Raw genomic sequence first — 16,632 nt, 5'->3', positions numbered from 1 at the left:
CCCCCTTAAATGCGGCGTCGACATCGACTTGTGCCTATTCGAGCCTTCAAACCGGCTTATCCGATGATTGATGGCAGTCTGCCTACTACTGCTTGCCCTAAGACCAAATCGGATATAAAGTACGGGCGACGAGAATGGAGGGATTGAATTAGATGCATCTTCTAAACACCAGCTGTGGGCTATAGATAATGCGCACGACAGGGATAGACTCTGCTGTTATGGAAAAGGCAAGGGAGATGGAATCGCTGGAGGAGTCGTATCCCGGGATCGTTCAGCAACGGTGCTAGCAACCATAACGTTTTCCAACTTCAACGACTGGGGACAGTTAGTGAGAGCCAGATCCAGACCTGGTTCTGCACGCTGCTCAAACGATCGTGCAAGGACGCGGGACCATATGTAGGCTTCGCGTTGGCACAACCTGGACTCTGAGGCGGCTGAGTAGGGCCGGCTTAGAATAGTTGGAGTAGCTTGGGCCATTGATAAATCAATCTATGAGAACAAGCTCTAATAGAGCAGTGGTGCGGTCAGAACGAATATCAAAGAAAATACCGAAACACGAGATCCCGACACAAGTATATCATTGTATTGCGTTCTAACCCCCCATCCCCTGACGAGGAAAATGTCACACTCTGTTGTTTTCCGCTGCATCATACAATTTACGGAACTCGGAGCAAGCCTGCAGAAGCTCCTGCGGCGGACCAGTCTCGCAAATCTTTCCATCCTTCAATATAATCACTTGGTCGAAGCGCTCAATATGCTCAAAATGATGCATGACGGACAGAACGGTGGAGTGAGCTAATTCCGTCTCGACGATGCCCTGCATCAGCTCCTTGGTCGTGCGATCCAAACTATGCGTCAAACCGGACATTGCCATGGTCAGTAACCCACCAATTGAGGGACATAACGCAAACGAGGTGGAAGTGCAAAGGTACCTGTTCGAAGCCTCATCAAGAATGACAACCTTGCTCTCGACAGCAAGGGCTCTTGCTATTGCCAACAATTGCTTCTCGCCAACGGACCACTCCGAGACCGAAAATGGTTGATCAATCCATCTGTCATCATCTGCACCTCCTGGGGGGCAAGCAGAAGAAAAGCTACCATAAACCTTCTCCCATAGACCGGTTCGGCGAAGAGCTCGCTCAATCTTGGTATCCTCAATGCACGCCCTCCATGGATCGACCGCATCGCGCACACTTCCAGGGAGGAAGAATGGCTCCTGCGGAATGACCGTGAGACGGCGTCGGACAGCGATTCCGGGTGCTGTGCTGAGGTCCATTCCATCAATGCAGATCGACCCCTGCGTGACGGGCACCAGAGACAGAATAGACAGTATGAGCGAGGTCTTTCCGCTTCCAGAGCGGCCGCATATCGCGACTTTTGAACCCGCCGGGATGGTGAGTGTTAGACTGCTGAGGATTGGCGCATCGGTGGGACTACCCCGACATGTTCAGCACTGCGCATTGTGTGGCGGGACAGACACATACCGATAGGCAACACAAGCATCGCGAAACTGTATCTCTCCCGCACTTGGCCAGTCTCCAGGGAGACTGTCAAGGTTGGTTGCATCCTCCTCCATTCCCGGAGCCTCCTCGTGACTGAAATCGTAGACCCGTGAGACGGCCCCTACTGCCGTCTCAAGCTGCGTCCACGACTTCACTACCTCATTAAGGCTTTGGCTGAACGTGATGATGAGATTGAGTGCGACGCCAATGAGCCCTGGTGCAATAGTACCCTGCAGTGGAACACAAACCGCCACAAAAACAGCCGCAATCACGGCGACAGTGAGGTCCAGCACCAGAGTCAGCCATTGCTGGATACAAAACTGCATGTATATGGGCTGCTGGGATTGGTCGAGCAGGGCCTCGAAGGTTGTTTGCCAACGCTGCTGCCAGTTATATGCTTTGATGGAAGCTATCCCGGTCATTGCCTCGAGAATGTGGGTAATGATGGGAGCTTTGGCTTGGATGACAAGGTGACGCAGCTGGCGCGATGCAGGGAGGTAGAAAGATTGAAGAAGATAGAGCGTGATGAGAAGCAGTGGAATTGAGATAGCGAAGTACCGGCCGATGACGCAGATGATCACTAACTTGACCACACAGTCGGTAGCACCTGTGTTGGTAGGTCTGGTTAGACGTAGAAAGAGGCTGGAGTGGCATGGAGTGAAGCTGTCGAACCTGCAGAGAAGTTGATCAGATGGACGGGGAGTTCCTCATCGATGAGCTCCATATCCTGGCTGAACCTATTGACAATGTCCCCAGTATCCATTCCCTGAAAGCGCCAAAGTGGCGCACTGTAGCAAGGTCAGAGCTATTGTGCATCCTTGCTATCAGTCCACTTACTTCGAGACTGATTTCAACAGGTCCCAGTGTAATGCAAACGCCACGGCTTGGACAATATTGACCATCAATAGCCTTCCTTGATTTTAGCAAAAGGACGTTCCAGAATCACTGGAAAGGGAGCAGACCATGAGCTCGCAAGAAGGCTGAGGATGGTGACGCAAGCCAGAAGACCATAGACCCCAAGGAACTGACCAATACCTTTGCCGGAAGAAGTATTATTACCTCCTGTCCAACGTTCCAGCCAAACTGCTGATTGGGATATGAGCATATGAACATGACATGCCATAGGGTGAGGAGTGTCGGTGATACCCACTCGCAAAATTAGTTGTAAAAGCACCGATGGCGTCGCCTAGAATGAATGTGGCGAACAGACTATACCCGGCTGCACGAGCATAGTACTGGTAGATGGTAAGCCTGCCCTTGCTATTGCTTTTATGGAAATTATCAGCATCCCCAAGTGCGTTCTTGTCAACCTGATTGTTGGAGTCGTCGACCAGGTTCAATTCCTGCGCAGATAACGGGCAGTCTTGATTCGAAGGAGTTTCATCCGTCGAAATAGGCGTTGTATGGGGACGGACTACCACCTTGGTGATATGACCCTTTTCGAGCATAAGAATCCTGTCCGCACGGCATTGGATGTCGCCTTGTTTGTCAGTATATCCCGGAAACATAGACACGAGGCCGAGGAAACCAACTATGATCCGTGACTACGATAACATGGATTCCGGGGTTAGAAAAGTAACCTCCCGCTGCAAAACATCGAGTCCAAATGTCGTGGATGCTTTGGCTGTCGAGGGCGCGAAAAATGTCATCTATCACGATTATGGGTTGTTGTGAATAAATGGCTCGAGCAAGAGACTATAGAGAAAGAAGTGGTGTTAGGAACGAGGGTATGAGGATCTGGGATCATGCTGGGGTAATACAATCTTCATCTTCTGTCCTCCACTCAGATGAACTCCATTGCTGCCTGTGAGTGTCCCATCCCCAGCAAGGAGCTGACAGAGATCACGCTCGAGCGAGCTCGCCCAGATGGAGTAACGGTACCAATCCTCGCGAACTCCGGACGTGTGATCCACAACAATGTTCATCCGAACCGTGTCATTGAAGATCCAGGGCTCCTGAGGGCAATAGGCAATGTCCTGGGGAGGCGCAGAACGCCCACCAGATAATAGACAGGTTTGTCCTAAGATGCTTTGGAGCAGGCAAGACTTTCCTGACCCAGTTGGTCCAGTGATGGCCGTGTACCCTGTCGCCGGAAGTGCGAGGTCAATTTCCTGTAGGACGAAGCCAGTATCGGACGACGACCAAGAGAAGGTCGCCTTGTCGAAAACGATCGAGGAGCCCTCCAGAAAGCGCTGGTGAGACTCATGGAACGATCTGTCGCGGTCGTGGTGTGCCCGTTTGCAATGGCTATCAATCCGTTCAAAGCAACCGAAAGTTTCGACCAAAGAAGGCACAGCCTGGAGAAAGTGTAGCATCGGACTGGTAAGCAGTGAGATGATGGAAAGGGAGGTAAATGCTCGCTGCGCCAGAAGAGGTTCCGACCCCTTGATAATGGTGGTGACCGCAAAGATGGTCAAGGTAATGAACGGAGTGAAGTCGAGAGGTACGTTGGCTAATTTATACCAAGTCAGATGGCAACATGTCTTTGGCGAGGAGTGCATCAGAGTGTAGGAAGGTATAGTAGGGTACAGTAGGGTAAAGTAGTAGAAGGAGCAGTAACATACAGAGAATAATCTGGGCGACAATGAGCTTTCGAAACGCTCGCGATGATGCGAGCTCGACCTTTCGCAGTCCCAAGACATAACGAGTCGTTTCCGGACCAAGGCCTAGGATCTTGACTGCCTTGGTGTGGTGTAGGAAATTGATGGTCGCGTTAATCCGCTTCGACGCCTCTTCGATCCATGTTTTCTGTGCCTCCTCAGACCGTACAGATATAGGAAGCACCAACAAAAATGTCACTGGACTCATGAGGACGAGGTCTTCGGGATGGGAGAATTGATCCGTAACCTACCTACACAAACAATCACGGGCACGATGCACAAGACCCCCAGCTGTCGTTGGAGAAGATATATGGCGATGCCAATTTCCAATGGACTAGCCCAAAGCTCGTGGATTTCTTGCCACTCGGAGATGATTCGTTCAACGTCGGTTCCAATCAACGTGATACATGCCCTATCGTCTGGGACCTGTGACGGTTCCGCCAACATGGTCTGCTTGTATATGAGGTAGATTAACCCACCGCGCATGGTGACGAGGAAGCGCGATAGGTGTCGACCATAGACGGACGTGCTTATCTAGGCCTCGTTAGTGCTGCTGCTGCCAGTAGAAGTCCACTCATGTGGCTATGACATACCGCAATGCCAACAAAGACCAAGACAAATGCTCCGACCAACGCATAGCCGTAGGGGGTGAATGTTTCATTGGGGGATGATTCGAAGTAGCTGATAGAGGTCGATATCAGGAACGGCAGGCAGAATCGGAATGCAGTCACCAATAATCTTGGGATGACGGGGACCAAGAATGCTTGACGGTAGGATTGTAGGACTGATCGTACCAGGTAGAGTTCATCTCTTGCCTTACAAGTCAAGTGTTGTGTCCAGCGCTTTTCAAGACTTTCCCCAACCCCAGCAGCCGCCAGATATGCATCGAGATGAAAGAGATGCCTCTGTTCCAGGCTCAACTTTCCCCGCCGCAGAAGTGGCAATGTCCAGAGAAACAGGGCGCGGCCCCAGAAGCTAGATTCTTCGTCTGGCGTCCTTTCTCGCTCCTTCGGTTGGCCGGAGGGTTGTGGTCGCATCGATTCCAGGATGGCAGCTATCAGGGTTAAGACAACAACTGCAGCCCAGAGAACTGCCGGTAGTATTGCGCCTGGAATCATCCAAAGAGACCGTAATCTCGGAACTGCAAGCAATGTCGACAGCGAGAAGTACAGGACGAGGATGTCCGACGGCGCATCGGGACGTCTCTCATACCGTGACAGGAGACCGACTGCAGTCGTCGAGACGATACAAAGTATCCCGGATGCAGTCGATATGTCGGTGTGCAAACTCTGGAGCCGGGAGCGAAACACCACAAACAGAACGTGGGCGATGAGTAATAATGCGATATTGGTCTAGCTGAAGTCAACCTCTGGATATACGGGCAAAAGACTTAATCGTGCATTACACATTTCGCCACTATCAGACTGCGGGGACCATAATCAGCCTTTTCTTTGTAGATGCTCAACAGCTGTGGAAGAATGAGAAGAATCAGGATCGCTGACGGAAGCGTGGCAAAAAAGGCATCCTGAAAAAGCAGAGTGAAGTCGAAGAAGCGGTGCTGGGGGCAGACCTGAGGCCCGAATGAGTTGTCTGAAGACAAGCAGGACATGTCTTCAATCGTGCCAGGGGATTCGAGACCAGTGCTGTGAATAGACTCTGATAATTGCGACAGACCCAGCAGTAGATAATGGCCAGACGAAACATCCGGCTGAGAGGGATTAGATCATCATCGAATAAATCCCTTGCGTTGATCAGAGCAAGACCCAATCGGATATCTTATGCCTTGCATTTGCTGATCGTGTGGGTGGAGATTGTGACAGGATATTATGACATGTATGCTGGAATCCGCCGTGAGACGGACTTTGGTCATGCAAGGGGTTATAGTGATTATTGTCTGGCTCTCAGTGCAAGCGGAGATCTAGTGCATCTCATCATGTGTAGTTAAGCCATTACGCCTGATTTTAATGGTTTGGTATAGTGGTCAGACTGAGTGAATAGATAAATGCAAATCCATCTTGCTGGAAAGGTGGTATACCACACAACATGTCCACGGACAACAAGTGAGCTCGCAATACAATCATCCGCAGGCTGGCTTTACCCCCAAACCAGGCATCGGTGACTCTTTTCAATGGCGAAGGTGGCAATGATTCGTGACGAGGACAGTAGTGGTGATGAGATGCTAACACATGAATTCTACTTAGGAGCAACAGACAATTGTACCCGATATTCCTGCGTCAGCAGAAGGCATCAAGCGCATCGGACCATCAAATCGTGAAGGCGAAAGTACAAGTCCCCCTCAAATCTATACTCAGTCAACAGCAGAGAGCATTGAGCATGCCTTTTCCATACCCTCGACTCACACGCGATCGAATGTGCCGACTGTACTGAGGCTTGCGTGGGCTGTCGTTCTGGCTGCCTACCAGAATTTGTCTGAAGTATCTTACACCACCAATCTTGCAGAAAGCGAAGGAAACGCCGCAGGGGGGTCAAAGCAAGGCATTGAGGGGTGTCATCAGCTCGCCGTTCATGTTGAGGAGGACAAAAGCGTGGTAGAATTGCTCAACAATGTGCAGAGCAGCTGCTCTATGCGACTCGGGCTGATCTTACCGGATGACCCCGGGGCTATACCTGTAGGTCAGTGGAGGTCTCTGCTCAGCATTGGTGAAGTTGGTGAAGCAATAAGAAACGCACCAGCTGGATTTCAGATCCAGTTGACATGCCATCCCACGCCATCAGCGATTACTGTCCGCGCCCATATCGATGAAGGCCAATTCGAGTCCGAAATGATGCGCATGATGCTATACCAGCTGGCGTGGACCACGCAACAGATTCTCGAGGGCTGTTCTTCTGTGAAGAAGTTGAAGATCATCAGCCCCGAGGGATTGCAGCTTCTCCAGACGTGGAACGCTACGACTCCAGCACCAGTCAATACTTGCGTCCACGAGATGATTCTATCACACTGTGTTAGCACTCCGGATCACTCCGCCGTGTGTGCTTGGGATGGTCGTCTCACGTACAAGGACCTGGACGATCTGTCTCAACGAGTTGCCTCGCACCTGGTGGCACGCGGCGCTGGCCCTGAGAGATTCATTCCTGTCCTGCTTGAAAAGTCTCTGTGGACACCAGTGGCCATTCTGGGTATTCTTCGTGCCGGTTCGGCCTTCTTGCTTCTCGATCCGCGGGTGCCTACTTCTCGCCTGCTTTCGCAGTGTCACGATGTCGGTGCGACAATTGTCCTCACCTCGCCTGGACTCTCTCATATCGCTGCTGCACTCGAATTGGATGCGGTATTCTTGTCGAATGCTCAGATCAACACCTGGTTCGACGGTGGGAAAGCAACGACCAGGCTCCCCAGCTGCCACCCTCATCAAGCACTCTATGCTGTGTTCACCTCTGGCTCGACAGGTCAACCCAAGGGAGTCGTCATTCAGCACTTCTCCTTCTGTACCAGCGCCAAAAACTTCGCCGCCATCACCAAGATTGACCAGTCGAGTCGAGTGTTTCAATTTTCAACATACTCCTTCGACGTCAGCATATCAGACCACCTTGTTCCCCTCATGCACGGCGCATGTTTGTGTATACCCTCCGCTACGCAGTCCCAGAATTCTCTCGCGCAATCCATCAGAGACCTCGGGGCAAACTGGATTGATCTGACCCCTTCGGTCTCCCGGATCCTGTCGTCGGCAGACCTTGCAGGGGTCACGACCCTCAATCTAGGGGGCGAAGCCATGATGAAGAGTGATGTTGAGAGATGGGCGGACCTATTGAGACTGGTCAATTCGTATGGCCCTTCCGAGTGCTCTGTCACCGCGTCATCGCGAGTGATGCGGCAAGCATCGGATTCACAGAATATAGGCTTCGTGACGGGCGGAGTGGGCTGGGTGGTATATCCTGACGACGAGAGTGAGCTGGTGCCCCTCGGAGCTATTGGGGAACTCGTGATAGAAGGCCCTATTGTTGGGCGGGGGTACCTGGCGCATGGGGAAGGGTTCACGGACAGTTTACCCTGGTTGCGAGAGCTGCGCCACGGGCCGATGGTGCGCGCGTACAAGACGGGAGATCTTGTGCAGCAGCTCTCCGATGGCTCATTCAGATACGTTGGCCGTAAAGACACACAGGTCAAACTCCGTGGACAGCGCATTGAACTGGGGGAGGTGGAGCATCATGTGAGCGAGGCTCTCGCGAATATCCAGAGTGCGGTTGCTGAGGTCGTCCATCTACGGAAAGATGACAGCTCACAGGCCATCCTGGTGATCTTCATCCAATGTCAATGCGGAACGTTGGACGGGGGAATCCGTCCTGAACAAGGGGACTGTGCCATACTGCCGCCGTCGGCGTGCTTCCAACGGGACATCAAGAAAGCAGTAGAGACCCTGAGGAAACGCCTCCCCGCTTACCTGGTCCCTTCTGTCTTCTTCGAAGTGAACTTCATCCCTCTCTCCAGCTCGGGGAAGGTGGATAGGAAGCTCTTAAGAGCGATGGCTGCCAATCTCGGGCCAGATGGTCTACACAAATATCGTTGCAGGGAGGAAAGTGGAAAGGCAACCGCGACACTGCCAAAGAGCAGAATAGCAAACAAGCTGCAGACAATCTGCTCGGAGTTGCTCAATACGCCTGTGGGGAGAGTGCCTCTGGACGAGAGCTTCATTTCCCTCGGGGGAGACTCAATCACAGCCATGGTCCTTGTCGCCCGATGCAATCGCCAACAGATTCAAGTAACTGTGCAGGATATTCTACACGCAACATCTCTGCGCGAGCTTGCCTTCTCAGCCACGGAGATTGAGGCTCCTCAACAGGACACTTTGGTGCAGGTAGGGGTGTCATTTCCCCTCGCCCCGATCCAGCAATTGTTCTTTGATATACTTCCAGCGGGACACAACCACTACAACCAGAGCTTTCTCTTACAGATTCAGAAGCCAGTCCGCGTGGAAGATGTGGCCACCGCTATACAGTCCCTTGTGGAACGACATCCGATGCTGCGGGCGAGATTCTACCGCGATGGTGGCGGTCGTTGGGCTCAGCTTGTCACCCAAGACGTCCAAGGCTCATACCATTTTTCCCACATCCATCTGGACCAGTTGGACGAAGCATCGCAGCATATTGGTCGTAGTCAGAAATCCCTTGATATCTGCCACGGGCCTCTGTTCAGCGCCATTCTGTTCGATGTTGGTCATCATACCCAGTATCTCTTCCTGGTAGCCCACCATCTCGTGGTCGACCTTGTTTCATGGCGAATGATCTTTGCCGACGTGGAGAACTACCTGACTGGCAAATCGCCCTCGCCAATACCTAGCATGCCGTTTGACAGATGGTGCACGCTGCAAGACCAGTACATTCGGGAAAACCTGAAAGAAGTTGAGCCAGTGGCAAACAACCCCGGATCGTGCAATCTGATGGAGTACTGGGGTCTCGCCAACTGCTCCAACAATTATGCCGACACTGCCAGAGTTGAACTCTCAGTAGATGTGGCGACGACGAGATTACTCCTGGGCAAGGCGAATGAGGCTCTCCGTACCAGGCCAGTCGAGATCATTCAATCGGCGCTGCTGTTCTCGTTCATGCAAGTCTTCTCGGACCGGGCACCACCTCTGATCTACAGCGAAGGACATGGCAGAGAGCCGTGGGATAACACCGGACCGCCCATCAATATTTCTCAGACAGTAGGTTGGTTCACGACCTTTTGGCCGACAGCTGCATCAGCTCAGCGGGACCATTCCTTCATTGAGGTCTTGGAAAGAGTCAAAGACGCGCGGAGACAGATGCCGAGAAAGGGTTGGTCGTTCTTTTCCTCGCGTGCAGGCCAGTTTACTCAAGAGCTGCCAATGGAAATTCTTTTCAACTACCATGGATCTTACCAGGAACTGGAGAGTGAGACGGCCGTGTTGCGCCATGTCAACGAGATCAGTTATCGGTGGCAGGACGTGCGAGGCGACGCGCCGAGAACTGAGCTTTTTGAGGTCACTGGCTTTGTCGATCAAAAGCGACTGAACATTGAAATTCTCTACAACAATCAAATGCCGCGGAGCCCAATAGAAAAGTGGACTGCAGCAATTGAAAGTTCCTTGCTCGAAGTCAGCCGGATGCTGATTTCCACGCCAGTCCGATTCACATTAAGCGACTTCTCGCTGCTGGAGACAGGATACCAAGAGCTGGAAGATCTGATCACGAGCTTGAATCTGGAGGACATCACTATGATCGAGGACATATACCCCTGCCTGGGCTTGCAGAAGGATATACTGCTAAGCCAAGCGAAGAATCCGACAGCGTATGTTACGACAGCAACATGGGAATTCCGACACCAGCAGACCATTGACATCAGTCGTTTTGAACAAGCATGGCTGGAAGTTGTACAGACAACGCCGGTGCTTCGTACTGTATTTGCAGAAGACACGCGAGGGAAGCAATGGGTGCAAGTTGTGCTGCGAAACATGGCTGGTGCAGTATCTGTCTTGCCTGAAACCGGCCGATGCACGGCGAACAGTGCAGAGATGATGATCAACCAGCACCGACAACCTCTAACTACATCCATGCCCTGGCAACTCCTTGTGGTGCCCACTGGAACTCACACACTTGTCTGCCACCTGGCTATCAGCCACGCGTTGGTAGATGGGCATTCCATGTTGCTTCTTCCTGACCAGCTGACGACTGCATACACGGGCGGGCTTCTCCACAACCGCAGCAGCAGTTAAACCATGCGAAGATACGTTCAGCATGTCATCGCAGCAAATACTCGATCAGTGGCGGACTTTTGGGCCGGATATATTGATGGTAGCAGTCCTTGTCTCTTCCCAGGCAGAGGAGACGGCGACGGCATCAGAAGCACGAGCAATGCAAACACCGTCGAATTTGTGTTGGCAGACCCCGCGATGCAGTCGTTATGTGAACAATATCAAGTCACTCTCTTCAACCTTGTGCAAGTCGCCTGGGGCTTGGTCTTGCGAGCGTATACCGGATCCGAAGTGGTTCAATTCGGGTTTTTGGTCTCCAGTCGAACTGAGTTGATTGAGGGCTTCGAAGCAGCTGTCGGCCCATATATCAACATGCTACTCTGTCGAATGGACCTAGCTTCTTCCAGGGAGATCAAAGATGTTCTTCAAGAAACCAGAGCGAGCACACTGCAAGCCTTGCGCTACCAGCATACCTCGTTGGCGGATCTTTGCAGCTCTCTCCAGGTCGAGAGACATGAATTGTTCAATACTGGGATATCCTTTCAGCCCCATGAGAAAACACAAGGAAGAGCATCAAACCTCACATGGGCTGTGGTGGGGGAGGAAGATCCAACCGATGTAAGTTCCTGTAGATTGTCCATTCTCTCAGCTCCTCTCCAGCGTCACTCACTTACTGACCATGACAAATCCATCAGTTCGATATATCCATCAATGTGATAGGAGATGCGGATCAGCTCCGGGTTAAACTCTCGTACTATTCCTCCTTTATCTCTGACTCGCAGGCCAGTTCACTCGCCGCGACATTTGAGAAGGTTCTTCAAACGGTGGCAAGAAGCCCTGGTCTTGCGATCAAAAACACCGAAATTCTGACCGATAACGAGATAGCACAACTGGAACATTGGAATGGAGTTCTTCCACGGGCGGAGGAGTGCTGTATCCACGAGGTAATTGCGAAGCATTGCAGAGATAGCCCCTTAGCCCCAGCCATTGACGCATGGGATGGCCTGCTTTCCTATGCTGCGCTGGACGATTTTTCTTCGCGCCTCGCCAACGCGCTTGTTGCCCACAGCTGTCCCATCAAAGAGACCATAATTCCTATTCTCACTCAAAAGTCCAAATGGACGGCAGTGGCCATGGTGGCTATCTTGCGTGCCGGTGCGACATTTGTCCTGCTCGATCCATCATACCCATTCGCTAGGCTCCAGATGATCTGTCACAAGGTTAACGCTGCGGTGCTCGTGTCCTCGTCAGCAGATTGCGCCCTAGCCACGCAGCTATGCGAGACAGTGATCATTGTCGGCGACAGGGAGGTCCAAACCTGGCCTTGTACCCATTTGCTCAACTCCATGCGACCTACCCCCAAGACCGCCGCATACGTGGTATTCACGTCTGGATCCACCGGTGAGCCCAAAGGTGTCATCATCGAACATTCCGCCTTCTGCACCAGCGCGCGCGCGCAAAAAGAAACACTTTCCTTAGACACACAGAGCCGCGTGCTGCAATTCGCGTCGTACGCATTCGATGTCAGCATCGCCGACCACCTCACGACGTTAATAGCAGGTGCATGCATCTGCGTGCCTTCGTCGGAAGAGGTAGCCAACGCCTTGATGCCCAGCATTGAGCGGTACCAAGTCAACTGGATGGCATTGACACCTTCTGTGGTCCGCACCCTCGACCCCAGTGATGTACGGTTACGCACGCTCAAGACCCTAGTCATCGGGGGAGAGCCAATGTCCCGCCGGGACATGATGACTTGGATGAGCGCCAAACCACAGCTGTCGCTATACGTTGCGTATGGACCGGCTGAGTGCTCTGTAATGGTGACCTCGTCCAGGATGATGCGGGATATGTGTGTCGACTCGCGCAACATTGGGCATGCACCGACCGCCGCATTGTGGATTACCGATCCTCACGACTATACGAAACTGCAGCCTATTGGAGCGGTGGGGGAGCTCCTGGTTGAAGGGCCGATTCTGGGTCAGGGCTACCTGAATGATCCGCGGAGGACGTCAATGTCCTTTGTACAAAGTCCCCCATGGCTTTCTCGGTACCGGACGAGCGCCGCGGCTCCAAGTAGACTGTACAGAACAGGCGACTTGGTTCAATACCAGTCCAATGGCTCAGTCCGATATTGTGGCAGGAAAGACAACCAGATCAAGTTGCGCGGGCAACGGATTGAACCGGGTGAGGTCGAAGAGCAAACCTTGCGTGCGTTTGATGACGCAGAGCTTGTGATCGTTGACATCGTGTTGCTAGGTGGCAATGATGGCGATAGACATGCCTCTTTGGTAGCCTTCGTCAGCTTCCAAGATGACATGGGGTGTAGCACCAGAGGGGAGGCGGCTTTCGCTGAGCCCACGCCCACGTTTCGTGACGCAGTCACAGCTGCCGTGACCAAACTGCGCTCACGGATTCCCCGGTATATGATCCCGGCATATTTCCTGCCTTTGCAGCGAGTACCGCTAACGAAGTCGGGAAAGTATGATCGTCAAGGGCTGCGAAGGCAGGCGGAAACCCTAACCCAGGAAGATCTGACTGCGTACTTGAGGGCAGGGACCGCGTCCTCACAACTTCCAAGGACCAGACGCGAGCAACAGCTTCAGAAGCTTTATGGGCTCGTTCTCAAAGTTGACAGGGAGAAAATCGGGCTGAATGATGATTTTTTCCATCTAGGTGGCGATTCAATCAAGGCAATGGAGCTGGTGGCTCAAGCACGGGCCGAGGGGCTCTCTCTGCATGTCGCTGAGGTCTTCCAAAACCCTACGCTGGGCTCTCTGTCTGCTGTTACCACCTTGTCCAGTTCACCTTCATCGAAAGCTCGTGCACTGGAGGCTGGAGATTCACAGACCGTGACGCAGACAGCCGCAGCTGAGCCGCTTCACCTGCGACGTATGTGGATAAACAACCAGGAATACGAGGTGGCCGACGTCACCCCTGCAACTGAATGCCAGTCAAATGAAGCCTGTGGTCCCATGCCATATTTCGTTTTGGAGCTTCCGGAACAGATTGATGCAGTCAAGCTAGCCGAAGCCTGTACCTCGTGGATGCAAGTTCATCCCATTCTGCGCACTGTCTTTGTCCAGTGGGGAGGCCAGATTCTCCAAGTGGTGTTGCAAACCCCACCTGTCACGCTGCTTCCGGGCGATACATTGCCGGATTCCGCGAAAGACCCTGTATCGGTTGCTCTGTCATGGTGCTATCAGGACGTGTTGGCGAGGCCTCCCCTTGGTACCCCTTATCTTGCCCTAAAGCTGGTGCGGGGCATCGGCACATCCCATGCCCTGGCGCTTCGACTCAACCATGCTCAGTATGATGGGATCTGCTTTCCAAAGCTCATACAAGATCTACTTGACATCTACCAAGGCCGAGAGATTGAGAAGATTCCCGAGTTCAGCGCATACTCACGCTATGCCACGCAGCAGGTTATCCACAACCAGGATGCTCTTCAATTCTGGACGCAGCTACTGGACGGCGCAAGAATGAACCCTGTGTACCGGCCTCCAGACCAGGAGAAGAGTCTTTGTGCAGACCACGCACTGCCCACTGCTACTACCACAGCGCGAGTTCTACACTCAACTCGGACCATCGGTGTCCCGACACCCCCAGCTGGCATCACAATGGCCACTGTGATCAAAGCGTCATGGGCATCAGTTCTCTGGAGATTGCAGTTAACGGAGGATGTCACCTTTGGTCAGATATCCAGCGGTCGCAGCACGGGCGTTCCCGGATTGGATCAGGTGGTTGGGCATTGTCTCGTGGAAGTTCCTGTCCGTGTGCGCATTGATCCACGCGGGTGCGCGATGGATCTGTTCCATCAAATCCAGGTCCAGCAGATTCAGTCTATGCGGTATGAGTTGCTCGGTCTGCGTCAGATTGTGGAAAAGTGCACTTCTTGGCCCTGCGACATCTACTTCGGGTCCTTGCTGCACCACAAGAGCAGGCCGGATAAGATGGAGTTCAGCTCTGGAGATCTGACTTGTCGTGTTGTCGAGGAGGCCCCGGACGTTGTGTACAGATATCCCTTTGTTGCGGTGGATTCGGTGGAGGACTGCGCCGGCAGCATCTTGTTGGACCTTTGGGCGAAGAGTGATGTCGCGACGCAAGCCTCTCTCGATAGACTGAGTCGGGTATTGGGCGTCACTATCGCGCGGTTCTTGAGTGCGCCGGGGGAGGCTGTAGAGAACCTTACTGCTGGACTGGCAAAGTGAGGCAGAGATACTTTTCCGATGGGGCACTATGAAAAGAGCGATATTCTACAGGCAGCTAATGCCCTGCGTGACAATATCGGGGATCCTTATGCGTCAGACCCACATATAGTGGGATAAGCCCGCTATACACCGTTTCTCTTGCATGTTGCTTCCGATGCTATTAGATCAGGTTTCTATCGCAACTTGACCGCACTCGAGGGTCAGCATAAGACTTTCTGGACGGGGTTTGCATCTTATATGCACGATTCTTCTCGTTTATGGGAGTTTACCAGGGATCCTGTCAGTCAGATGGTTTCCAGCTAGACGACAAATTAGGTACATCTACTATTCCCCAGAATTTCGTATAGGCACTTTGGTGAGCAGTCTCTCTTGTATGATTGCATGGTGCATGATGTGAAGTTCAATGGGAAATTATGTAAAGACCCATGGTTTCGTTGTGTGTAAGTAAAGAGAAGCCCACCATGTAATCAGTCCTGCAGAAATCTACCAGGTTAGTTTCTGTCCCATTGATAATCTCTGGGTGTCAAATTTTATAGGGATTCATTTAGATTATTGATCGAATTGATGCAACATCCCTCCAACAAGCCTCCATTACCCTGCTACATAGGACAAGCATATCGTGAGTTGCCAAGTGGAGCACCCGAATTCGCACCGTAGTGAAAAACTTCCTATATTCTCGTATGATGGTCCGAAGGATACCTTGGGCAGATCAGGCCTTTTTGAGCCGCTCCCAGGTTGGCAGACAAGGGAAAGTCAATATATTCAAAACGACGGTGAAGGAATCCAGCCGGGTGATTGATTGGCAATCCGCAGGTGACTTCCCAGTGGATCCCTTTGGCAGTATACTATGCTTGTGAGCTTTCTGACTTGAGACTTGAATCAATTGAGTATATGGCTAACATGGACTGTCAAAAGCTTTCATTAGAAAGGGTATGGATCCGGAATGGGAGGGTTATGGTTTAAAGTCGACGTGTTACGACCAGAGCCTGACTGGGATTGGGAAAACATGGACTGGAGCTTTTGATCCGATACTCGGAAGTACCAACTTGAAACAATACAATCAGCTTCCAGATCTACACCGTGATATAGCTTTGGTGAATCATGTACGTCAATCTCGGAGTCTCAGATATATTCTCTTGCGGGTGAGGCATGCAACCAGGCAATCAGGTGGCATGAGGCCATTACATTTATTTCATCGCCGATCTCCGAGACTGGATCGAAGAGTATTGGGAGACCGATGAAAAAAATCTGCGTTTCATACCGGACTCTTCTATTTGACCATTCTTGTTTATTATCTTGTTTCATATAAACTTGGGCAATGAGAGTAGTTGGAAAAGGTTGGGGCAGAGTAGGGATATAGTGTCTTGTACTGTTCCTTGTAGGGCGGAACCAAGCATTGACCTAATCTAATATCGTATATGATGCCATCTCAGAGACCGGGTGGAACCCTTCCATTCATCAGATATGAGAGAATCCACGATGAATATAGGAGATCATACGAGTGATGCTCCGGTATCGGAGGTTCGGCGGAAGGAGCCCTTCGCGGATTCAACTCTGAGTGCAAGCGGGACGACCGGGACAAGCTTCCAACCTTAGATTTCTTCGGCTCCACAAGTGGCTTCATTGTGAGAGCCACATTCGTCATTCGCAGTAG

General features: G+C 52.0%; 2 protein-coding genes across 2 annotated transcripts; one reads left to right on the top strand and one right to left on the bottom strand.

Annotated features, from left to right (window-relative positions):
- Window positions 1-523: 523 nt before the first annotated feature.
- On the bottom strand, window positions 524-5,711 carry BP01DRAFT_405205 (multidrug resistance-associated protein; the record flags this gene model as incomplete). The annotated part of the gene is made up of 13 exons (XM_025578729.1): window positions 524-848; window positions 933-1,433; window positions 1,485-2,109; window positions 2,175-2,290; window positions 2,340-2,411; window positions 2,465-2,588; window positions 2,653-2,982; window positions 3,035-3,197; window positions 3,263-3,954; window positions 4,067-4,300; window positions 4,354-4,636; window positions 4,696-5,454; window positions 5,508-5,711. The coding sequence occupies 13 exons, from the start codon at window positions 5,709-5,711 to the stop codon at window positions 623-625; spliced, it is 4,329 nt and encodes a 1,442-aa protein (XP_025428225.1). The 3' UTR covers window positions 524-622.
- Window positions 5,712-6,230: 519 nt separating this feature from the next.
- Window positions 6,231-14,978, top strand: BP01DRAFT_385561 (acetyl-CoA synthetase-like protein; the record flags this gene model as incomplete). The annotated part of the gene is made up of 4 exons (XM_025577611.1): window positions 6,231-6,239; window positions 6,304-10,786; window positions 10,841-11,388; window positions 11,466-14,978. 4 exons carry the CDS (start codon window positions 6,231-6,233, stop codon window positions 14,976-14,978), a joined length of 8,553 nt encoding a protein of 2,850 aa, XP_025428224.1.
- Window positions 14,979-16,632: the final 1,654 nt, after the last annotated feature.

The sequence above is a fragment of the Aspergillus saccharolyticus genome (assembly GCF_003184585.1).
Source record: "Aspergillus saccharolyticus JOP 1030-1 unplaced genomic scaffold BP01scaffold_36, whole genome shotgun sequence".
Taxonomy (NCBI): Eukaryota; Fungi; Ascomycota; class Eurotiomycetes; order Eurotiales; family Aspergillaceae; genus Aspergillus; species Aspergillus saccharolyticus.
Note: the sequence above shows the minus strand (reverse complement) of the source record. Positions and strands in the feature narration are given on the sequence as shown.